Source organism: Camelina sativa, chromosome 3 (genome assembly GCF_000633955.1).
Source record: "Camelina sativa cultivar DH55 chromosome 3, Cs, whole genome shotgun sequence".
In the NCBI taxonomy this organism is placed as follows: domain Eukaryota; kingdom Viridiplantae; phylum Streptophyta; class Magnoliopsida; order Brassicales; family Brassicaceae; genus Camelina; species Camelina sativa.
The window spans coordinates 16,352,148-16,376,897 of NC_025687.1; the positions used below are offsets into that span (position 1 = coordinate 16,352,148).

General features: G+C 35.0%; 3 protein-coding genes across 5 annotated transcripts; 2 read left to right on the forward strand and 1 right to left on the reverse strand.

Annotated features, from left to right (window-relative positions):
* LOC104777298 (serine-rich adhesin for platelets) lies at positions 2,168-6,890 on the reverse strand. 2 transcript variants are annotated; one of them, XM_010501514.2, is made up of 7 exons: positions 5,602-6,890; positions 5,140-5,498; positions 3,804-4,832; positions 3,567-3,713; positions 3,070-3,480; positions 2,842-2,964; positions 2,168-2,753 (listed from the first exon to the last, which is right to left on the reverse strand). In XM_010501514.2, exons 1-7 carry the CDS (start codon positions 6,473-6,475, stop codon positions 2,385-2,387), a joined length of 3,312 nt encoding a protein of 1,103 aa, XP_010499816.1. In that variant the 5' UTR covers positions 6,476-6,890; the 3' UTR covers positions 2,168-2,384. The 2 variants fall into 2 exon arrangements, with proteins under 2 accessions (XP_010499816.1, XP_010499815.1); XM_010501513.2 differs by having other exon boundaries at positions 5,140-5,501.
* Positions 8,313-10,854, forward strand: LOC104777299 (polyadenylate-binding protein-interacting protein 11). 2 transcript variants are annotated; one of them, XM_010501517.2, is made up of 10 exons: positions 8,572-9,018; positions 9,214-9,321; positions 9,417-9,461; positions 9,539-9,611; positions 9,722-9,834; positions 9,941-10,000; positions 10,087-10,134; positions 10,241-10,309; positions 10,395-10,456; positions 10,545-10,854. In XM_010501517.2, the coding sequence occupies exons 1-10, from the start codon at positions 8,572-8,574 to the stop codon at positions 10,600-10,602; spliced, it is 1,083 nt and encodes a 360-aa protein (XP_010499819.1). In that variant the 3' UTR covers positions 10,603-10,854. The 2 variants fall into 2 exon arrangements, with proteins under 2 accessions (XP_010499818.1, XP_010499819.1); XM_010501516.2 differs by having other exon boundaries at positions 8,313-9,018; positions 10,241-10,456.
* Positions 13,074-15,862, forward strand: LOC104777300 (alcohol dehydrogenase-like 3). The gene is made up of 10 exons (XM_010501518.2): positions 13,074-13,343; positions 13,447-13,583; positions 13,689-13,738; positions 13,818-14,170; positions 14,578-14,660; positions 14,739-14,814; positions 14,946-15,007; positions 15,098-15,193; positions 15,304-15,465; positions 15,584-15,862. The coding sequence occupies exons 1-10, from the start codon at positions 13,307-13,309 to the stop codon at positions 15,710-15,712; spliced, it is 1,185 nt and encodes a 394-aa protein (XP_010499820.1). The 5' UTR covers positions 13,074-13,306; the 3' UTR covers positions 15,713-15,862.

A 24,750-nucleotide genomic window follows, 5' to 3' on the forward strand; every position in this document is an offset into this window, starting at 1 on the left:
GATGGACCATTCGCAAGTCACTCAATAATTATTAGTCCATTTTTGTACAAAAAACACTTAATGTTTGTCCTATGCGGTGGAAATTGTATATTTGCTGGACATGTATTCTTGTTGTTTGTGTCTACCTTTAATATGGCTCTGCAACTAATGCAGTGTTTTTTGGTCTACCTTATTGTCATCTCTCTATTACAATATGACCATAACCAATTTAATAAAACTTTTCCATACACAATCTACTCGCGATAAACATTCTAATGTTGATGGACATGTATTTCTGTTGTTTTTGTCTACCTCCCCGCGTATGTCTGTCCCATGAGGTAGAACTTGTGACTAAGAAGTTTTTGTCTACCCTTTCTTTTCTTCTATCTCTATCCTAGTCGATGGACATGTATCCTAGTTTTTGTCTACCCTTTCTTTTCTTCGCTCGTGTCTTTTCTACAAATCATTAAACTGGAGGTTATTTTCGTCTTTTATTCTACTCATAAAACAATGAAACTGGCATTTTTGATAAGGAAATAAGTAAAATGGCATTACTCAGAAGATTAAAAAACAAAATGGCATTCTTAGCCAAATTTCCATATTTAAACATATTAAATTTTCACATTGAAACAACTCATTCTTTTTTTTTTTTTTTAATATAAAATTCTAGTGGTCTCATGCCCACTAAAAACATACTATAACTCAACATCAGTGGATAACATAAACAATACCAAAAAATCCAAAAAATAAATCCATTAATAATAATTCAAAACCAACAAAGTCAAGAAGCAAACACTAGTATCCTGCAATGTTCTAATGAATCAACTCTAGCAACCTAACAATAGTTATACCAAAATCAATCAAAAATTTGGAACATCCTCCTCTTCATTGTCCTGATTCCACGATCACACTTTGCCTTTACATGCGCCACAACATAAAAGAGAGGCGTAAGTATTACTAGAAATACTTAGTGAGGCATTCCCATCTACTACACACAAGCAATAAGAACTCCAAGCACAAAAACAATAAAAATACAACATAAACAACCAAAGACAAGCGTCGTTAGTTGGGAACTGCATCGACTAACACACGCCTTGTGCCGACCGATGCAACTCTCCCTGCATTGACCGATGAACGCCTTGCATCGACCGAGGCATCGTGTCTCACGTCGACCAATGCAAACCTTGCAACGACTAATACAATTCTCCAAATCCCTGGATGTGTCGACCAATGCACTCCTTGCAACGACCAATGCATCGCCACGATTGTTCGCGAATCCTCGTGACTGCATCGACCGAGAATCGTCTCCCATTATCACCAATCGACCATGAACATATCCACACCAAAAACCACTCATAGGGAACCACGAAAATCATAACAGCAATGCAAAACAATCCCTAAATCATAGAAAAAACACAAAGAACTCATAGATCTCATGTTCAGATAAGCCAAGGTCATGCACTCACCTTGAAAATGCACCACAACAAGCCCTAACATGCTCTCCAAACTCGGATCTCCACTCCCATAGAAGAAAACTTTCAAAAACAGCACCAAAACTCACGCAAAACTCAATGAAAACCTTTTAGAAGTTTTCTTCTCTTTTTCCTTCTTCATAAACGACCAAAAGGTGGCTAAGTGTCGAGTTATTTGCTTAAATACTCGGCCTTAGGGTTTCCAAACCCAAATGCGCAACTAAATATGTGTTTCACTTTAGTCATTCCACACAAAACACGCGTTTCACTTTAGTCGTTCCACACAAAACAAACTATGCATCGATCGATACACAACCTGCATCGATACATGCACCCCCTAAACCGGAATTCCGGTTTGCGGATGTTACACAAATTAACACAAACGAGTTATATGACATGACAAAATTGAATTGATAATACTAAAAAGTAAAAGAAAATATCATTAATTTAATACTTCAATACAGGTTAAATACTCATTTTTAGTATTTTAACAGCACCAAAATAAAATGTTTCACCAAATTGATTTAATGAAAATTGTATTAAACAAAAATTATTGTTCCGTATATCACAGATTATATACTAAATCACTAAAATTAACAAAAAAAATACATTATCAAAATTAATATTAAAATAATACATTAACAAAAAAAAAATATACTGCAGATCATAATCTAGTTAAGTAAAAATCTAGAGCATACCATTCACCAACTCAGAAAAGCATACACTGAAATAGATTGTTGTTCCTTAATTATATCATACCACAAAACCATAAATACAACTCAGAAATTCTCAATATGGCCCTCTCTAGAAAAGCACAAATTATTAGTATTGTCTATTGAGAAAAGCTTTTTGGTAAAATACACATAGCTACATAATGCATACACATATACTTTCTATATTACATAGGGAAAGAAGAGAGAAGAGAGAAGAGAGTCATGAAGTGGCTTGAGCTTCCTCAGAGCTACTAGCAGAGACTTGTCGCCCAGCACCAGTAGTGTGGCCATCTTCTTCTTCCTCTTCTTCGCAGAAGACACTCTCCTCGCTTGTGTCCGAGAACGCACCTTCCTCATCTTCTTCACTTACCTCGTCTTCTTCTTCGTTTCTCTTCTTCCTCAACACTTTGACGCCTTTTCCTTGAAGAGAGAGCCTTCTCCGTTTTCTTGCTTTCCTTTTTCCTTTGGGAAACTCTTCTCCTTGAGAGTAATGTCGATGCAGTCTCTTCCTTCCTCCCTTACTGCTTTCATTCTCATCTGACTCCTCCTCAGCTGCATCAAGCTTCCGTTTCTTTTTCCCCGAATTAGTCTGAAACCAGCGCAAAAAATTAAGATGATGATTTAGGTATATTTTGAAGACAACAGACGACAAATACATAGAGAGTTAGTATACAAACCTTAGGGCCACGATCAACCAAACGAGCCCACTCGTGCCTATTCCTCAGGCAATCAAGAACAGCCTGTGAATGGCTTGAATATGCATATCGCTCTCCGTTGTGTTTCCTCAAGTGGGGCCAGTGCTACAAGAAAGAGACCAACACAACACATTAGAACAACTAATCTGTGACCTAGTTGATGATATGTCTCAGATCAGAGATATATGTGGTAAGGAGACATAATAATACCGGCAAGACTGCGTTACAGAGCTCCTCATATGCCATCCTCTTTCCTTTGCTCATGATTTCATTGATTAAGCCTGGCAAAGTTCTATGTACTGGAGTACCATTATTCCTAGGGGAACTGTGTGGAGAAGGCATATTATGCTCATTCAACTCGCTGGATGAACACGGTCCACTGCTTGTGCTTGTAGTAGAGTTTGGTGGGAGAAGTGCTTTCCGAGAGGAGTAAGAAGAGGTTTTAAGGGTTTCATTTTCTTCTCCCTTGGAACGCAAACTCCCTCCTCTGCTTCCACTGTCTTGTTGTGTCTTCCTATCAGGAGAGCGACGCGTTTTGGCACTCCTTGTACTACATCCATCATCATCACGAGAATTGCGGTAACCTTCTTTGGGTGCATCCTTGTTTTTCCTTCTGGAAAACTAGCCAAATAGATATATAATCAGCCAACAAGCTTGAGCCTAAAAGAGAGCATAGGCTAAAAGAAAAAATGGCATTTATATCATACCGTTGTGTGATCCTTGCTACCAGAACTAGAAGTGCGCTTAAAACTAGGAGCGGTTGGAGACAGGGGCAAGCTACCAGGCTGTCTCATGCGTGGAACACGAGGAACTCGAGGAGAACTATTGAGTTGATGGTGCAGTCTTAACGCAAGCTGGTCATTAATGGAAAAAAAACAAAACATGTTAAACTGTAGAAGAATAGGGAAGACGAACGAGAAAGAGAAAAAATCTATCTCACACACCTCTTCATCGCTCAGATTTGGAGCAAGGGAAATTAAAGACTGCACAGGGTTCTTTGTTGATGACTGGAATATTGTTTGTCCAGGCTTTTCATTTTTCGGAAAGGTCCCTGAAAGCGAATGTTTATTAGGAGCCTCGGAAGAACCACCATTAAGCCGAGCTGCTGAAGATGTCTTTGAAGAAGAGGAAAACTCTCTTGTCTTGGAAACTGAAGAATGGGAATTACGGTTATGCTGCATCGATTTTGTAGATGTAATAGGAAATTTAGGATGTTTCAAAGCTTTCTCTGAAGGTTCATCATCCCCATCTCTCTCTCGGATCATATCACTGGAAATACAGTCCTCATCATTGGCCTTAGCATCAACATCAGCACCAACATCAGCACCAACATCACCAGGTTGGTTCTTCGAGCCAGGAATAGAATTCCTGGAAGTTGAGGGCTTCGGGTTGTCATTGCACCTAGAAGATTTTTCTGTGGCTGAACTTGACGATGTTTTTCCAATGCATACTACCATCTTAGGCCTGCCATTCCCTGAAACAGTCTGCGGAATAGGTCTGTAAGGCTTTGACGACTCTTGAAATAAACCAGATCGCTTTGTTCCCTGAATATCTTTTTCTGCTTCCGAAACCATTAGTTCTCGTTTTAATTCAGTAGCTCTGTCTCTATTGCCACTACTTATTCCTTCTGATTCGATACCAACAGGCTGCGGTTTGTGCTCATCAGGAACTGAACTGCTCGGTGTCATTATGTTAACTTCAGAAGCTCCAGAGATTTGAGATGTAGACGTCCCTGAAACTTTAGAATCCATAGGGTCTAGAGTCTGCAGTCCTAGAGCTCCACCGGCACCAGTATCAGCTGTTTCTTTTTGGAATTTGTTCCTCCTAGAACTGATATTCCCACTGGCATCATAACCAGTTCTCTCTTCAGCTTCTTGTGCTTTACCAATCGTGGAACCAGGAGAAGGCAGACGCGAACTTTCAGATGAATCAACTGCAGTATCTTCTGGAGCGTCAGCTATTGTGCCTTGTCTCTGTAAAATTAGAAGTTATTGTAGAATACCAATTATTAGTTGCTTCCCCACTACTATCTTAAAGCAAGAGTAAAACCCTTTCAACAAAAAAAGTTCAAAAAGTTCGTCAATTCATATCTTTCTTATTTGATTAAAATCAAGGCACTTCTTACTACTTAAGCTTCGCTATTACTACCGCAAATTGTTCATCGAATAGCTCATTTATAGCTCCAATTTTGGCCTTTTCTATAAGGGCTTGTATGTAACCAAGAGATGAAATGGATTTCATATATTAGTATAAGTTATAGCCAATACAGGACAGACATACCTCCTCCTCCTTGTTAGCCTCATTTTGCGGAACATCTTTTCCTCTGAGGAAAACAGGATCAGTAGCTGCAGCGCTCTTAAGCACAATTCGGAATTGATGACCAGCTTTCTCATCCTGTTTGCCAGCACCATTAGCATGAACGTCAGAAAGATTCTGTTCTCTGGAGCATTCAACACCAATTTCTGAATTACCAGATTCATCAAAGCCAGTTTTCAGAGCAAGGCCACCATCATTAGATTCTTCAAAAGCAGCTTTCTTGGCCTTTTCACTCTTCGTGATCCCAACGTAGCCAGCAAAGCCTTCTGGTTCTATGTCCTTACGAGATTCTGATGGTTTAGAATCACTCGTAGGTCGCACTGCTACTAATTTGAAAGAAACAAAGAAAAAGATTCTTTTAAGAACAATAAACATAAAATGTCTGGATGTGAAACAAAAAGGTCTAAGAGAAGGTGTTTCACTGACCTGTTCTTCCTACAAAGCCTTTCTTATCATCCTCTTTTTTATCTGAAACTTCAACCTTCTTCTTCATCCGCTCTTTCGAAGCTCCAAACAATTCTTTCCTTCGTTTATTCGTGATCAAAGGACGAAGCAACCTCTTATCCTTCTTCATTGCACTCTGAGAATGCTTCATCTCAGCATCGCCAGTGGAATCCCAACTAATGCCGTCTTTTGCGCAACCAAGCTTCAAAGCATTGGCTCCTCTACCATCAAGGCTCCTCATTCCAACCAAAGCACTCACAGGAGCAGCAATCACATTTTCCTTCGACATAGAAAACAAAACCCCTGCACCGTTTTCCTCCTGATGCCTATTCTCAATTTCATCCTTCTCTTCCTCATCCCAGCATGGGAACTCTCTATACTTAAAGTTGAACTTCTTAGGCACATAACCAGTACACTTCCACAGCTCCCGGGAGAAAACTGACGACAACCCTTCAAAAAGAGCCGGATCCCCACCCGGGATACCTTGCACATGAACTTTTTCCTCGGTAGGGATCTCAGTCCATAACCTAAAAGGACGCTTCAGCGGAACACCCCGAGTACACGAATTCTCCATTCTCAAGGTCTTAGTGGGCAACTCAACCAACAGCTGAGCAACCTCAGTCTCCTCACTATCATTAACATTGTTTTTGCTCTTACACTTATCACAAGTAAAAATTTCTTCTCCTTTAACATAACGAGAACAACGAGTATGAACCCAAACACCACAATCATCACAATTCACCATCTCTTCTCCATCATCGAAATTAACACCACAAACACAATCCACAGTCCACGATCCATCAACCCAATCCTCATGAGGATCCGTGCTCGAGAACCGATACGATCTTCCTTTCATCTCAAAATCTAACAAAACCCTAACCCCCAATTTCTAATAATTCTTAGCCTAAAAACTAGACAGAACAAGAAGCCATGAAAACGAAACTAAACCAAAAAAAAAAAAAAACCCTATCTTTATAACAACCTGATTCGCCTGTTTTTTAAACAAAACCCTAGGAATCAAAGAAACGTATCTCTCAAAACTCGAGAGCTCAGGATTTTATAAAAAACAAGAACCGTATCACCTGAAGAAATTAAGACTTTAGGATTCTGACAGAAACCGGAACTCGAGTTATGCATCTCCAGTTGCGGCAGTAACAGAGAAGCTAAAGAGAGATTCCAAAATCCCCTGCTCCCAAGAAGAAGTTGTGTGTTTGTTTGATTGTCGGAAGCGGAACTGAACAAGAGAAAGAGAGAGCTACAAAGTTTTCTGTTTGACGTCCGTCGCTGGGAAATTAACAAAATTAATTTACCCTCTCAAGTCCGTCGAGATCTTACTGGGCTATATGTAACAATGGGCCGGGCTCAGACCCAACTTCACTATTGCTTATTTCCAACTTGTGAAACTTGCTTTGACTTGGATTACTTACATTTTTTTGCAAAAACTGTTCACTATATATACAAATTAATGTAATGAAAAAGTTAGGATTTAACATACATTTTTCCAATATAAATGTTAGTAAGAATAAAATTTAATTTCTAACCATGCAAATTTAGTTAATTGATGCAAAATAGCTTCAAAATAAAATTTATATGAATATTTGAAAAATTATTCATGAAGTTATAGGTATATATCTTACTAGCAATTGACCCGCGCTATGTGTGAGAGTTAGATGAAGGTGTATTTGGGGGTTTTGTTGTGTATATTATTTTTTGGTTATGTAAATTCATCTTTATGTCTGTTTTTGTATTTGATTTGGGTGCTTATGTTGTTTGTTAGATATTTTTTTAAAAAAATAGGTTTCGCAGTAAGTATAATTTAGTGTGTTTTTTCTTTTCAAAATTTGAGATAATCTTATGTGTTTTTTAAATGTTTTTTTAAATAATTATGATGAGAAGTTAACATTGTGTATTTAAAATTGTTGTTTTGCTGTAGTTGTTTAGTTGTGATTAATGTATTATTATTTGTCATTTTGTCATTGTCTAGTATTTGGCTTGTGCTTGGCGGAGGCGTTTGATTAGAGTGTGATATGTGTTTTTTTTGTCGATATTTATAAAGTGTTTTATTATTTTCTCTTTATATCTTGGTTATATATGTATCTATGTATCTATGTATGTATATTTTTACAATCAGTAAATTAATCCAAAGCTAGTTTATATGCAAGAGCAAAATCTTGTATTTTTAAGATTTAACCCAAGTTACATGTATAACTTAATAATTTAATATAATGATTGCACATTTAGAGTTAGAAGTGTCAAAGGGCATAACACTATCATTTCTAACTCATTTTACATCAAAAAATACTAATTCTAAAATATCACACCATATCATCTGCAAAATCTTTAAGTTTTTTCTTAACCAAAATAATTTTTTCTGTCACATTTAAATGAACTTTTTAATATTATAATTTTATTTATGGTAAAATATATTTTACAACTAATTGTTCTATTAAAATATCTTATTTGTTTTTAATGATATATCTTGTTTGTTTCTAGATAATTAAAAAGTCTTTATTGTTGGAAACTATGGTTAAGATAAGGTAACTCATAAAAAAGACCAAACACTCCACTCTCTCTCTCCCCTCTCCGTTATCCAATCACACTCCTTTTTTTTCACAGCAGTAAAAAAATAAAACACACAAAACAAAACTGAAGTAAACTCGTTTCGAGTTTGGTTTTTCTCAACGAATCCTTACTTAATCACTCTGATCAAATACCATTAATTATCACCGATCCTCTGATTAATCACTCTTTAATCCTTTCTCTCTCTCTCTCTCTCTCTCTCTCTCTCTCTCTCTTTCTTTTTCTTCTTCTTCTTCCTTCCATAGAGAGCACCTTATGCTGATTCCTCTCTTCCTCCTTCTCAAATCGTAACCTCGATCCCCCCGATTCCTTTTCACAATTTTATCCTTAAAGTTTCGATTTTTCATTTCTGGGTTTTTGCGTCTCTGAATCATGGCGGTTGTTGAGACTGTAGCAGCTGATGCAGCCGCAGGAGGAGTCGTGACCCAGCCGCCGTCTTCACCACCTTCTTCAATGACAAGTCAAGATTCCGGCGTTTCTTCCGATGATCAGAACCATCACTCCAGGATCGATCAAGTTCTCCGCCACGATCAAGTAGTAGTTGGTGGTGGTGGTGGTGGTGGTCTCTACAGCAAGATCGGGTCACACGTGGCGAGATCCGATGGCGTTGACGGTGGTGAGAGCTTCAATCGTGATATGAGAGAGCTTCAGGAGCTTTTCTCTAAGCTCAATCCCATGGCTGAAGAGTTTGTTCCTCCTTCTCTCAATAAACAAGGAGGTAACGGAGGACTTAACGGTGGTTTCTTCACCTCTGCTGGTTCCTTTTTCCGTAACAATGGCTTTGCTGGTGCTGCAAACGAAAACGGTGGTTTCCGAAGGGTAAGAGTTCACCTGTTTGTGTCTAAATTTGTGATCTTTTTTGTGAATTCACTGAATTGTGTTAGGGAGTTTTTGTTAACTGATTGCTTTTTCAGAGGATAAGACACAATTGGGAAAGGGGTTGTGTTGTTTTTTTTAATCTAGGATTCATAGCTGTGATTAATTTGTGTTTGTGTGTGTGTGTGTGGGATGTAGAAGAAGAGCTTTGGTCAAGGGAAGAGAAGAATGAATGCTCGAACAAGCATGGCTCAGAGGGAAGATGTTATCCGTAGAACTGTCTATGTCTCTGATCTTGATCAACAGGTTTTAAAGCTTTAACCTTTACTCCCTTCTATGCATTTGCTCAAGACTTTTTGATCTTGACTTTTTTGTTTGTGTTATGATTTTGGGTGTTGTAGGTCACTGAAGAGCAACTAGCTGGTTTGTTTGTGAGTTGTGGACAGGTTAAAAATATCTTCTTGAAAGCTCTCTCATCTTTGTACCTTGCTTGTGTGTTTTAACTGTGTTTTAGTTTTAGCAGGTTGTTGATTGCCGTATATGTGGTGACCCAAACTCGGTGCTTCGGTTTGCATTTATTGAGTTTACTGATGAAGGTAACTCTTTACGTTACTTGTGTCTATTTTTGGAGTATCATCAGTGTACTTAGTACTACTACAGTGGTTAAGTGTCTTATGTTGGCAATGTTGGGGTTTTTGTTCTTCAGAGGGTGCGATGACTGCTCTGAATTTGTCGGGGACTATGTTAGGATTCTATCCTGTGAAAGTTCTGCCATCCAAAACAGCTATTGCACCGGTTAATCCGACATTTTTGCCCAGGGTGAGGTTTTTTCTTCTACTATGCAAAGTCTCTGACGATTTTGTGACTTGCCAAAATGATTTAGTCCTGTACTTTTTTGTTTGTTTGTTTGGTGTTACTATTGAAGACTGAAGATGAGCGTGAGATGTGCGCAAGAACTATCTACTGCACTAACATTGACAAGAAGGTGGGGCTCCCTTGAAACGTTTCTCTTCACTTTACCTTAACTGATGAAAAGTACCTAGTTTTCACATGTGTAAAAATTGCTTACAGGTGACTCAATCTGATGTGAAGGTCTTTTTCGAATCGTTCTGCGGAGAGGTTAGCAAATCTTGTTGAGTTGCTAAACTAACTGCAAAGTTGTTTTTTGTTTTTGTTTTTGTTTTGTGCAATAGTGTACTAATTAGAAGATGTTGTCATAATACAGGTTTACCGCCTGAGGTTGCTTGGAGATTATCAACACTCAACTCGTATTGCTTTTGTAGAGTTCGTAATGGTAATTGTCAAAATACACCTCCACGCCATCCTTGATCTCTTGTGTCAAATTCTGAGTAATCAATCTATCGTTTATATCTTCACAGGCAGAAAGCGCAATAGCAGCTCTCAACTGCAGTGGAGTTGTTCTTGGTTCTTTACCGATAAGGTCAGAAAAAACAAAAAAGATCTTTGCGTTAGAATACGCAGCTAAAAACAAATTCGTTGTTGTGATGGTTTTGTTTTGGTTTATACAGGGTGAGTCCTTCAAAGACGCCTGTTCGTCCCAGATCACCGAGGCATCCAATGCATTGATCTTATAGCTTTACAAGGTTTTCTTTCACATATCTCGTGTCTCACTCAATATATATATATATATATATGGCTGTCTCTTCTTAAAAAACCGCATACACAGTTATGTAAAGATGTTTGTCTGCATCTCTCATCTCTTCGTTGTTCGGAATGTAACTCTGGGATCTTGATGATGCTTCCTTCTTCTTCCGTTGCCTTTTTTTCTTCTTACCGGAGAATCTTTTGGGTAAAAAACCTCGGTAGAGCGTTTTTAAATTTACTTTTTTTTTTTTATGAGTAAAAGAGCTTACACAGCACTTAAAACACTATATCAAAAATCTTAAATTTTTTTAACAGTTATTACAGTCAAAAAGATTGATTTATGACAAAAACCATAAAAAAGAGTTAGAATCAAATTTGATGTTCGAACAGAAGCAGTTGTGTTGTGTTTGAAATATGTTGGGGATCAGACAAGTCAACTAAGTACAGCTGTTTTTTGTCAGTTCTTTTTTTTTTTACAGTATCTTCTAAAAAGTCAACTTTTGTGAAATTCCGAGAAATAATAATAATTAATAAATGTTGACATAATAATAATAATAATTAATAAATAAATAAATTTGGTGGTTTTGTGAATTTTTTTGTGGCGTCATTACAATACAAAAAAATGCGGTCTAGATACAACGGCTTTACTCAAGTGTTTGTGCATTTCGAGATTTTACTCTGTCCTTTCATTTTTTGTTTTTCTTTTACGAAATTGATAAAACGATTTATCTTTATGAAAAATTATTTTGGAATATACATCCAAGTTATTATTGAGATATGTAGATACAAATACAATCATACAAATCCAAACGTTTTAAATATGCATGGTCCGATTCCAACCCCACCAAACTCTAATTCGTTTAGGACATGGTAAAAGGTCCAAGTCACCTAATTAGATCGTTCCGGTTCTGTATGTATTTGGGTAACCAAGTTTTTTTCCTTGTATAATCTTATTTTTTCACTACACATTATTTTGATAAAAGAAATATCTACATTATTTAGCTGTTGAATGCAGAAAACCTAGTTAAAAATATGCATATAAAAAATTAAAGAATTATATTTATATATATGTGTGCATATAAATCATGTTTGTGAATTTACTTTTAAAACCCTTTAATAATGGTAGTGATATAAATCAACCCGAGAATTTGTTAGAAATACACTTTTGGGATACTCCTTTTCAAAAATATATTTTTTTAATATTTTCATTTTTACCCTCTTTTACACAATTACAATATGTTCAATTAATTTTTAGAATTTTTTTTAAGTTTGTGTTCTCTATATTAAATTTAGTATATAGTTTTGAGGGGTTAGAGTTTAGTATTTGGAGTTTAGAATTTAGAATTTAGTTGTTTTATACAGAGAAAATGAGTATTTTTGAAAATAGACAACAGTGTATTTTAAGAAATTGACATAGGAAAATGTGTATTTTTGAAAATTCCCCTCGATATTTGTCTTCTATTTCTATAATATATTATTTTAATTTGTAGAAATTTTGAACTGATTTTTTTTTTGGGCAAAATTTTGGACTGATTTTTTTTTTTTTTGCAAAATTTTGAACTGATTAAACTATAAAAATATCCAAAAAAAAACTAGAGAAAATCGCGTTATGTGACGGTACATAAGAAGATTCAATTACTGTTATAAAAGACTCACAAGTCTTGGCTTCCTAACTCCCATAACAGACGCTCACGCTCATATTAATTTGGTTACTCCTGTGGTTAGTTAGAAGATCCACGCAAAATGTGTTGCTCCACTTACATCAACCTTCTTTTTTTTTTCACTTACAGAGACCTTTTCTACTTCAATTTTTTTAAATTTCCTTCCTTATTATTTACATATGTCTTGGTTTAAGAGATTTTTAAGTTCTAAATACATTTTTGAATTTAACCACTAGAATTTCGAATTTTGCTGAATACTATATGGTAAAGAGTTCTTAGCAAGTCCACCACATGTAAAGCATCCGAACCAAAATTTGAGTTTCCAATGTCGCCACACGCGGGTTTAAGGCTTTAAGCTATTGACGCACACTGCACATAAATTACATATCATGGTCAATTTTCTAGCCACTTCTATCACCAGACCAGACTCTGTCCATTTGTATGCATGATTGATGTGCTATTTCAAGCCATTTAATATCAAGTAAAGTAGTCCCCGCAATAACCTACCACTTATTTTTCTCCACCATACATTACCAAATTTGCGATTATTTTGTTTTAGTTTTTTTATATAAAACTTCTATTTAAAATTTCATTGACGTTTGAAACACAAAATATTTGATAACGATGTACATAACATTGACGTGACGCTGTCTAAATCATGAATAATGGCGGTTTTTCAATGACGGTATTTAATGTTAAGGTTCACAGATCTTATGTGAAGATAAATAGTTTTAATTTTTGCATGAAAAAAAAAATTAAGTTAGTTGGTCGGAACACAAATTAAAGATACCATCGGCTAAATCGGTCTTTAACTAGCCTATGGTTGAAATTGAGATAAACATTACAATAGTTTTATGTAAAGGGATTCATTGGTGATATCAATCTTCTTATCAAACCCACCTCTCTCGGGATTATTGACTCGATACATGTGACTCGAAATCCTGGCTATATTTAGAAATATGTAGATCTATGTTCTGTATAAATAAAGCTACATATTCATAAAAGAGATATCTAATAAAAAGAACATGGCGGAGACTCAAGGGAAGGTCATCACTTGCAAAGGTATAATAATTCAATTGCTCACCTGTCACCACCAATGTGATAGTTTCTTATCATTATGATGATGATTATGGTTATAATGATAATTGTATTTTGATGCTTGTAGCTGCTGTTGCATGGGGTCCAAAAGAGCCGCTCGTCATACAAGAAATATGCGTCGATCCACCTCAGAAATTGGAAGTCCGGCTTAAAATCCTTTACTCCTCCATTTGCCATACCGATCTAGGATTTTGGAACGGCACGGTACTCATGAACCTATATTCAAAGCAATACAAATCATGCATGCTTCTTGATTTCCATTGTAATCTAATAAATATATCTTTTTTATTTTATTTTTGTGTGTAAAAGAACGAAGCTGAAAGAGCATTTCCAAGGATTCTTGGCCATGAAGCTGTCGGGTATATCTAATTTTCTTACAAGCACACCAGTGACGCTAATTAAACATATTTTTATATGTTTTGGGGATATGTTTAATAGGATTGTGGAGAGTGTAGGAGAAGGAGTAAAAGATGTGAAAGAAGGAGACTATGTGATTCCGACTTTCAATGGAGAATGCGGTGAATGTAGAGTGTGTACGAAAGAAGAGAGTAATCTCTGTGAGAAATATCAGGTAGATCCAATGAAGAGAGTGATGGTGAATGATGGAGGAACGAGATTCTCAACCACCACAACCAAGGACGGTGGTTCGAGCCAGAGCCAACGCATTTATCACTTCCTTAACACCTCCACCTTCACTGAATACACCGTCTTGGACTCAGCATGCGTTGTCAAGATCGACCCTAATGCTCCTCTCAAGCAAATGAGCCTCTTGAGCTGTGGTGTCTCCACTGGTTAGTTACTTAATTACTCCTATACAGCAATTGAATTCATGGATTTGTGTCCATATAGTCTTTACCATTAAAGGAATATTGGTTAAAATGGATATCTTATCTCTTTTGGGAGCTAATATAGTGAGTTTTGGGGCTAGCTAAGCTAGGGAACAAAGGAGGAAGGGACCTATATATACCTATCAATTGGACTACCCTGGTTTCCAAAACACCATTTATTTATCTTTGTCTTTTTCAAATAAATTTGGATTTTAATGTTACATATTCTCGTGGTCCGTTGACCACCTCTAGTTTATATATAAGTTTTATCTTTCTTTTTTTTTTGAAATGGTAAAAACAAAGAAAAACAAATTATTAAGAAGCGTGAATTCACATGATGTGTTTGCTTGTTATAAATTTGACAAAAATAGGGGTGGGAGCAGCTTGGAACTCTGCAAAAGTGAAGGAAGGAACAACCACTGCTGTCTTTGGATTGGGTTCTGTTGGACTCGCTGTAAGATTATAGTTAGCTGAAGTCATTCCTTTTTAAAGTCAAAATGATAAATATATATTTCATGAATGAGAAATGAAGGTGGCTGAAGGTGCAAGAGCAAGAGGAGCTTCTAGGATCATTGGTGTTGATGCTAACGCTTCCAAATTTGAGAAGAGTAACTTTTCTTTTCATAAAACACCAATCATACTATTACTACGTCGTTCCATATAGTATTCTTTTCATCCACGACCATATCCATAATACTATTGAGTTACATTACCCTATAACTCAATTCGAGTATTGCAGGTAAACTGATGGGAGTAACAGACTTCGTAAACCCTAAGGACTTAACTAAACCAGTTCATCAGGTACTATATCAATTCCATAACACAAAAAATATAACCAACACTTCTAAATTAACTTAGTATAAATTGGTTTTGATAACATTAATAAAAAAGATGATACGAGAGATAACGGGAGGAGGAGTGGACTATAGCTTCGAATGCACAGGGAACGTTGATGTTCTTCGTGAAGCCTTTTTATCCACTCACGCCGTAAGTGTTTAATTTGTAACAATATGAATTGTGATTTTTTTCTCTACTTGAGTTAATTTTTGTTACGTGAGAAACAAGAAAATATGAAAATTAATTCAAAACAATGATAGGGATGGGGATCGACGGTGCTCGTGGGGATATATCCGACGCCAAGAACATTGCCTCTTCACCCGATGGAGCTTTTCGAAGGCCGTAAAATCGCCGGTTCTGTTTTTGGCGGCTTCAAGCCCAAATCTCAACTTCCTAATTTTGCTCAACAATGCATGAAAGGGGTCTGAAATTTTTATATCTCTCGATTCAATAATATTTTATTCTATTTTATTTGATTTTATAAAAGGAATTAAATTTTGTGTGTTTTGGTGAGATTAATTGGAATCTTTCGATATGTAGGTCGTGAAATTGGAACCTTTTATTACCAATGAGCTTCCATTTGAGAAGATCAACGATGCGTTTCAGCTGCTTCGTGATGGAAAATCTCTTCGATGTATTCTCCAGATCGCTAAATTTCTCAAGAGATGATTGACTCTACACATTCGTATAGTATTACTACGCGATATACATTGTATACCCACCCAACAAACGCTTAATTTTACTGCATTTCCCATTATTTTCTTACCTATATTTTTGTATCAGCATTATCAAATAACGTGATTACTTTTTGCTCAAGGATTATCTGATTTCAATTCAAATTCAGTTGATATAATTGATTATATTTTTATATGTTACGTAAATTCGAAAGTATATGAGTTATGTATTATTTTATTTAACTTAGTTGTTTATTTAATTTAATATAAAAACGCTAAAACTAATCATGTGCAGAGAATTTCATAACCGACTTTCATTTATTTTCCTTACTTTTTATTGTTTTATTATTTTATGTTGCTGATAGTTTCTTTGAGAATGCTCTAACAAGAAAATTGGGTATCTTTTATCAAAGAACCAAGAAAAGAGTTTAACACGTTTGTGGTAAATGAAGCTCAAAGAGCTAGCCGATTAGCCTAATACAACAGGCTAAACGAAGAAGCAAGAAAAACCGATACTTTTGCGACTCGTCACTTGGAAATTATGAACCACATAATCTAATATCTAAATTATCTAAGTTTTTTTTTTATATACCGGTTTATATTAATCGAAGGAGCCTTAGAACATTGAGCATTGCTCTGGAGTTTATATGTCCAAGAGTGAACGAGATACAGCTAAAATATATATATTGAAGCTACGAACTGTGAAAGTTGGTGAACCATAGTGTGAGGTAGGATGGTGTTGTCGGACTTGAGGGCAAGTATTTTCCATCGAGCGCTGTGATCTTTCTTCAGAGCTGCAGATGAATTTCTCTTTTGAGTTGGTTCTCTGATCGTAAGGATGAGCCATGTAGACGGGCATTTCGTTCTCTCCAGATGTTGTATAGGAGTGCTTGAAAGAGCAGTTTGGAGATTGCATTTAGTCTTCTATTGGTGGTGGGGTTCTTTATCCAAAGCAACAAGCTGGTGAAAGTCGATAGAGGTGGGGGATTCATTTGTCCGAAAAAGTCAGTCCATAGAATCTTGGAGTAGGGGCACAGGAAGAATAAGTGGTCTCTTGATTCATTCCCAGATAAGCAGAGTAAGCAAGATGCAGGAACATGTAGATTCCAACTCAGCAATTTGTCCCTTGTTGTTAGTCTGTTGAGAACGACTAGTCAGGTCATGAAGGCCATCTTTGGGATGCATTCCTTGAACCAAACCTGTTTGTTTGTGCCAAGTTACTGGAGGACCCGTCGGGTGAAGATGCTTCCAGAGCCTAGTCGATGAGAAAGTCCCTTGGTTTTGTTGTGGTGTAAGCTTCCAAGTAAAGATATCATGTCCAGTGGGATCTGCAGGTAGTGGTTGATTCTGAATGCATGTTCTGAGTAGATGTACTAATTGATTCCTTCCCCTTGGTATGGCCCATGTATTACCATTTACCGCTTCTGCAACTGAGGACAGAAGACGAATTCCAGTTGCTTGGGGTCCTCCTTCACCAATAACTTCAATCAATGGTCCTAACTCTATCCAATTATCATGCCAGAAAAGAGTGCTGGTTCCAGACACAACAGTGGAGTGAACAAATGGTCTAGTGAGGTTCCTCAATTTTGCCAGCCGTCTCCATATCTAACTCCCGATTGATCTGTAATCTGTTTCCCAAAAGTTCCTGCCCCTTATTAAGTGAGATTTCACCCAGGAAACCCATAGCGAGCCTGATTGCGAGAAGAGCATTCATATGAGTTCCAAACCAAAAATCTGGTTCCAATCAGCTAGTCTTCTTAGTCCCAAACCTCCTGCTGCCTTAGGGGTGCCAACAACCTCCCAGGAGACCTCTGTCCCTCGAGCTGTTGAAGTAACCCCATTCCATAAGAAAGCATTGCAAAGTTGTTCCAGTGTTTCGAGACATCTTTTGGGGAGCATAAATATCGATGCCCAGAAGTTAATGGTGTTATATATCATTGAGTGGAGGAGTTGTAGCCTTCCGGCGAAAGATAGGAACCGGTTTGTCCATGATGATATTCTTCCTTTCACCTTGTCAATAAGCGGTTGGTAATCGGAAGCTGAGAGCTTGTTTGGGATTAGAGGGACTCCGAGGTATCTTACAGGTAGAGACCCATGAACTAGGCTGTGTCTTGTTGCCAGTTGTGCGATGTTGTCTAAAAAGAGACAGGTTTTTTGAAGGTTAATCCCCAATCCTGAAGCAAGCTTGAACTGAGATAGGACTTCTAAATTGGTCACAAGGGAGCTCTCTTCACCATTGAAGAAGACTAGAAGATCATCTCCAAAGCTGAGATGCGTGATGAGCACTACAAGAAAAAGGGGTCATTGTGACGTTTGCTTGAAACGAATTTTTTTGGTCACAAATATGTGACATTTTAGATACTATGTTGTGACATTTTTTTAGTAATAAATTCGTAATTATTTTGTCGCAAGATTATTACGAATTAAATCGTCACTGAAAATTGTCTCTATTAGCGACTAAATGGTGTCGATATTATTAACTGTAACAAAGTGTGACGGTTTTACTACAATTTTGTAGTCATAAATAGTGATATTTATTTGAGACAAAATATTTGTCACATATTTGTGACATTTTAGATACTCTATTGGGAAGAAAAAAATTGTAACAAATTCGTAATTGTTTAGTCATAATACTACGGTTACGGATTAATTTATGACAAAAAGTTGTCAGAAACAGTAACAAAATTTTTATGATAATTTAAGTAATAACAATTGTAATGGTATTATGACATTTTGTCAAACATTGATTAACCAGTTAAATATAGTTTTGCATAGAGAATGATCATTGTATTTTATTAAGGTAAATACAAACTAATAATTAAAAACTTTCTTTTGTAAACTAAATTAATTAGTGGCTAAACATAAAATAGTGTTATATTTCTTAATAATTAATATTTTTATGTAGGTTGTTCAATGAAATCATGGTTGCTGCTAATCTTGGCATAAATGGGGATAATCTAACCTTGCTTAGAGAAAAATAATTGCAAGTTGGTTACAAAAACATGTAAGGAATTATGATTATTATTTTAAAGCTGTTTTGAATTTATGTTTAAATAGGAGCCGACTAAATAGTCTCATTATTATTTAATTAAATTTAAGAAAGATGTTTAAGATATTGTAAACTAGATTTTTACTTTTTAGAAAAGATTTTATTTTTATTAATAATTAGAACTTCTAAGCACTCAAAAAGCGCCTAAATTTTCTGAAATATTTAGTAATTTTTAGAATTTCCCTCTAAAACTTACTAAATATTTATTATACCTAAAACTTCCCTTGTATTATATAGGGGATATACCTAATACTTAAATTGTAACCCTAACTAAAAACTAGATTACTATTTCTTCTTGCCGCTTTGTTTCTCTAGTATGCAAAGGTTAGAGGCCATATTTTTATTGAATTATTAGATCTATATTATGCAATCAACCATTGAAATTATCTTTTTCTACTGTCATCTTTTTTTATTGTCACTCAGCATATATACTTGCGGAGTGATTTGGTTCTGACTAATCTAATGGATGTATATAATGTATATAGATTTTCTGTTTGACTATTCTAATCGATCTATATATTAGTATATATAAAGGATTTGAAGTGATGTCACATAGTTAAATTGATTTGAAGAAACTGTTGTGATGCCATCTACGTATATATTTATTTGTTTATATTTATATAGAGTTATTGCAAAAAAATTTGATGAACATGTGCAAGAACACTTGTCAAAGAGATAGTCTTCAAACAGTGAGGGTTTGGCAATAGACAGTCTAACCCAAAAGGAGAAAAATAAATTTATGTTAAGGTAATATTTATAGACTGAATTATACATAGCTACATATTTTTTGATGAGTTAAAAATTTACTATTCTTATTTGCGTTTAAAATATATATCAATGTTCATATACTTGTGTTTTTTTTATAGATTGCTGAAATATGAAGACAAGGCCGTGTATTTGGACTAGTCAATGCAAAATGAAATTTTTATGTCTTTGGATGATTCATCAGTCTTCCCACAACCTACTGAAGAAGAAGTGAGAATATTAATCCACAGAATTGAAGAACTTGTAAATAAATTAAAAAAGAGTCATAATGACAATTTACTCCTCAAGAAATGTCTTCCAAGCACTTGAAAACATCTATGTCTCCACAAGTTTCCATGGAGTTGCTATTTAACTAAGTTTTGTTTTGTTTATTCATAATAGGTTTTCTCATATTGGTTTTGTTTACTTTAATTTATAAATAAATAATTTTTTTTATTATATATTTTTTGTAATTATTGATATACAGCCTATTTAATTATTATTGTGACAATAATTTAGTAAAATATAATATTAAGAAAAATAGGAGACGATGGTTTGGATAATTAATTGTAATTATTTTGATACTACTGGTTGGACGTCATGAGCTAAACATTATAATGTAATAATAGTAACAAATTGCATTACGGTTTTGAGACTAAAATTTTGTCATAATAAATGACGGTCTTTGATACATGTTCTTAGTAGTTGTGACGGGCAAGTGACATTTTACAGGTCACTAAGTGAGACGTTTTGAGACTACAGCGGCGTCGTAAACAGTGACTAACTTGATACGTGATTTCGGTCATGAAGTAAAACGTATTTAGGACGATAATTTTAGTAAGCAATTGTGACATTTTAGATACCTTTACAAATCGTTACATTTGGTGACGAAATAGATACGTATGAGTTAGTCGCAACTCTTGTGACGTTTTAGTGACTAAAAAAAATTTGTGACCATTGTATTGTAACCATTCACCATTCGTCACAGTTTCGTAACAATATTTTTATTGTGACGAAAAAAAATTATTGTGACGGAATATTACGTGACAATAGACTTATTTTCTTGTAGTGGAGGAGTTCAGAGCACTTGGGGTGAGGTTGAAGTCTATTGAGGTGGACTGCTTCATTAAGTTGTTTGGATAAAATATCCATTACCAGAGTAAAGAGCGGGGCCGAGATAGTGTCTCCTTGTCTCAATCCTTTTTGTCCATGAAAATAACCATTCAGCTCACCGTTGAAAGAGACTGAATAGGAGGGTGTGGTGAATGCATGTTGACAACCAAGCGATGAACACTGGAGAGAGTTCGAGAGCTTTGAGGATGTTAATTAGAAATTCTCAATTTACATTGTCGAAAGCTTTGGAAATATCTATCTGTAACTTACAGACTGTAAGCAACCCCTGGTGATAGGTCCTTCGATGTATACAAGTTGATTACTCATAAGTCATATATACATTGCATATATGTGTGGAAGTATCTTTCTATTCAAATCTAAGTAAAACTTACAAGATTCTATACATATAGTTTGTCATATTACTGATTTGTATTATATAAATCAAAATCTGTTCGAATTCTACGTAGATATTGATTTTGCATGATATTTATCAAACCATTAAAATACGCGCGTGCGTAGTTTCTAATTCAAATAAATGCAGAAATTAGTAGACAATTACGTCAGTATGAGCATGGGTTTACATGACAATAGGCTTTTGTCGAAATTGCTTGACATGCAAACTTTTACAATGCTTCACCAACCAATGTAGTTTAACTTAATTATTAACCATTGACTATGGCTAATTAATTAAGCACTAATTAGTTAAATCATCTAAAGTGTTTTTTTTGATGCGTTAGTTTAGTACTCTCCAAACACCTCACAACTCACAACATACGCACTATAACCATAAAAACATCGTCGCATTCAAATATTACGTTCCAAACGCCCCAAAAGCACAGTCGATCCACTCACGCCGTAAGTCCTATATAATAATGATGTTATCTCGCTCAATTATTTGATTTTGAACTCAAGTGATATACTGATTTCACATACTTGTGTATTAGAATAGGTTATGTTAGTATGTTACATAGCGTTAAAAGAATATATACCACAAAAGGCTGATATATATCCAAACCACATAATCTAACTTAAAAGTCAAAGAATTTGATTACTCATAAGCCATTGTAACTATTCAAATATATGATTTACTATATCTATTTTTGTAGTAGTACTGATTTGAATTCATAAAACTGCAATTTAATTCAAATTCTTCTACGTAAACGACGTGTCTAGTTGATGATATGTATTTAAATAATTCAAATAACTAATTCAAAACAAACAAAAAAACCGAAAGTGGATAGTTACGTCAGTATGAGCATGGATTTACATGACTTCCCATGACAATAGACTCTTGTCGGAATTGCTTGACATGCAAACTTTGCTGTGAGCTTCAACAACTAATGTAGTTTCACTCAGTTACTAACTATTGACTACGGCTGATATGATTAATTAAGCACTAATTAGTTAATCATTCAAAACGTTATTTGATGGAATAGTATATAGTCCGCCTCACCACCCACACCATACGCAAATATAACCAAACACTTATCCCGTTTAAATGTATTTATTAATTGGACTTTTGGTGCGATAGAAAAAAAAAAGATAAAAAGATAAAAAAAATATTTTGTCATTTAAAACATCCACATTTGTGATACGTTCTGCCGAAAGAAAAAAAAAAACAAAAAGAATGAATCAAAGAAGAAGAAGAAGCTGTGTCGATATTTTATAACATAATATATATTGCAACAATTTAAGCTGAACACAACAACACATTTGAGCTTGAACCTTTATCTTTGATGAGCCCAATTTTTATCTCAAACCATACACGACCATTTGAACCAAATGGCTAAACCAAGAATGAACGCATACCCAACAAAACTTTTCACATTGGCTACGGTTTCATCCCGGCCCTTTGTCAAAGTTCTCCGAAGTGATTTTCTAATTTCCTCTAGCTAGATCAACTTCGGACCACCTTCAACAATCTCAGACCGTCCATGAACTTACTTCCATGTTACAATCGCGATTTAGTTACCTGTTAAATTTTCAAGACAAGACATACGTTTTACTACGAATAGCCTAAATTAATCTTCCAATTTATATATCGATCTAACTACATACAATGAGTTTGATTGGTTGTGGTTTTGGAATCTTTCCACCACCATATTTTGGTCTACATCTCTATAGCTTTTCTTTTTTCTACCTACAGCCAAAATATATTCCACAAACTTTAGTGTAAAACTTTAAACCTTATTTGAGATGTGACGACAATGAGAATTAATCAATCTTGTTCTAAACTAATATTCAATTAATACAATACATGTGAACATGGGACATGATTTAACAAAAGGGAATGACGAAATGACGAATCAATATTAGTATGGGAACAAATTACGAGGTGAAACCTCACATTCAACTCAATTAAAATTTCAATAAAGAAATGAAAAAGTTAAAATATTGGGGGGGGTCAAATGTGGTTAATGATTATATGGTATTAGTTAATCCATCAATTTTGTACCCAAAAGCATGATTAAGCATAGAATTTAGGGAAATAAAACATCATTATTAATGTTGAAACACAAAGATCCCATCAACAGACAAATGATAAGCACAGTGCTTGTAGGGTAACAACTTTAACATATAATAAGTATATAATAAGAAAAACGATTAAAATGCCATTGCTCTAGCCTCTACATGTAAATCATATTACAGATCCTTATACTTAATTCCCATAATTAAGTCCGTAATTGAACATATACACATATTTTGATGTTATAAGGTTGAACATGAATATACATTTGCATAAAAAATATTGCTAATTAATAATGTTGTGTACATAATCCAACCATCACCTTTTTAGTTGGGAGTAGATATTCCAACCTGTCACTCCCACTTTCATTCTCTCTATTTCTTTCTTCATTTTTTTTTAGTCTATTTCAATTTCTAAGGTCATCAGTTCTGTCATACATCAGGAAAAAGAATTCGGGTAATTGTTAAGAAGACTGTAAGAATAGTAAACGGACGTTGTTGCTCGTTGTGTATGTAATGCCATAACAATATGGTTATGTTAGAGGACTCTTCGATGTTCTAGCCGCACAATAGTCAGGTTGTCAGAATTAGTCGCATGGAGGAGGGAGTGGTAAATTCTTAGACTTAGTAAAAATGATATAATATGCTCAATTAGTTGTTGAATGGAAGACTTAGAGGAATGAAAGTAGCATGCGAAATTGATATTTGAACTCTCCGGAGAACGACTTGGATCACAAGGGTCCTAGATATGAAGGAGTTCCCTTACTGAACAAATGTAAGAATGATGATCCTTGGTAACCAAATGGATTATTCTTTTAAGATTATATTCTCCTTTATTATCTTACCTATGTAAGTATCATCATAGATCATAAATGGTTTGTACTCCATAAATATGACTCCCCTTACCCTCAAATTTTTTTGGTATTCCCATAACCTAAGAATTACTACTATATTACTACAAACTTACTATGTAAAACTGTCTGAAAAAAATTAAGTGGTTGACTATAATTTCTTGTTCACGGTGAATAGCTAGCTAAAACTGAAATATACATGCATGAATTGGCCACTCGGCAGAGGTGAATAGATGATGAAATGAAGGTAAGGTGCCACACCTTGTGAAAAAAGCATGTCCCCTGCTCTCTTCGCCTTGTTTTGTTTTCTTTGACTTCATATACGTTTTTGTCACTGAATTACACCTATAAGGCTATAACTATAAATTAACATCGAGAGTTCTTTTGTTACCCATTATCTTATAGAATTATACTCCCTAGCTCTATTTCATTTTAAATAATATTTTAAGTACACATATTTGAAAATTTTCATTTACTTTTTTTTTACATAAAACTATTATTAATTACATTAATTCAACCAATAAAAAAACGTACTGCACAATAACAATGGTAAAAATAACACATATAATATTTTGCATATAGACTTGAAAACTTCACTTAAAAACAAAATTTTAAAACGGAAATATAATAAATTATATTTAAGTGATGAATACTTGGCACAAAATGATAAGAGAAAATGATAGATTTTAAAATAGTTTGTAATGCATTTTTGCTGATACATGAAAATGAACGACGAGCATACCAAACACATATAAACTTTTAGAAGACGACGTCAGTTATAATAATGGTTGGGAAATATTTCAATGTAGC

Excerpts from the sequence above, each read along its gene's own strand:
- LOC104777298 (XM_010501513.2), bottom strand. The coding sequence starts at position 6,475 with ATGAAAGGAAGATCGTATCGGTTCTCGAGCACGGATCCTCATGAGGAT. Across the intron at positions 5,502-5,601 it reads AGGCTTTGTAGGAAGAACAG|TAGCAGTGCGACCTACGAGT; the intron begins GTCAGTGAAACA and ends CTTTCAAATTAG. Across the intron at positions 4,833-5,139 it reads AGGCTAACAAGGAGGAGGAG|AGACAAGGCACAATAGCTGA; the intron begins GTATGTCTGTCC and ends CTAATTTTACAG.
- LOC104777299 (XM_010501516.2), top strand. The coding sequence starts at position 8,572 with ATGGCGGTTGTTGAGACTGTAGCAGCTGATGCAGCCGCAGGAGGAGTC. Across the intron at positions 9,612-9,721 it reads TATTGAGTTTACTGATGAAG|AGGGTGCGATGACTGCTCTG; the intron begins GTAACTCTTTAC and ends TTTGTTCTTCAG. Across the intron at positions 10,135-10,240 it reads TCGAATCGTTCTGCGGAGAG|GTTTACCGCCTGAGGTTGCT; the intron begins GTTAGCAAATCT and ends GTCATAATACAG.
- LOC104777300 (XM_010501518.2), top strand. The coding sequence starts at position 13,307 with ATGGCGGAGACTCAAGGGAAGGTCATCACTTGCAAAG. Across the intron at positions 13,739-13,817 it reads CTTGGCCATGAAGCTGTCGG|GATTGTGGAGAGTGTAGGAG; the intron begins GTATATCTAATT and ends TATGTTTAATAG. Across the intron at positions 14,661-14,738 it reads TGGGTTCTGTTGGACTCGCT|GTGGCTGAAGGTGCAAGAGC; the intron begins GTAAGATTATAG and ends TGAGAAATGAAG.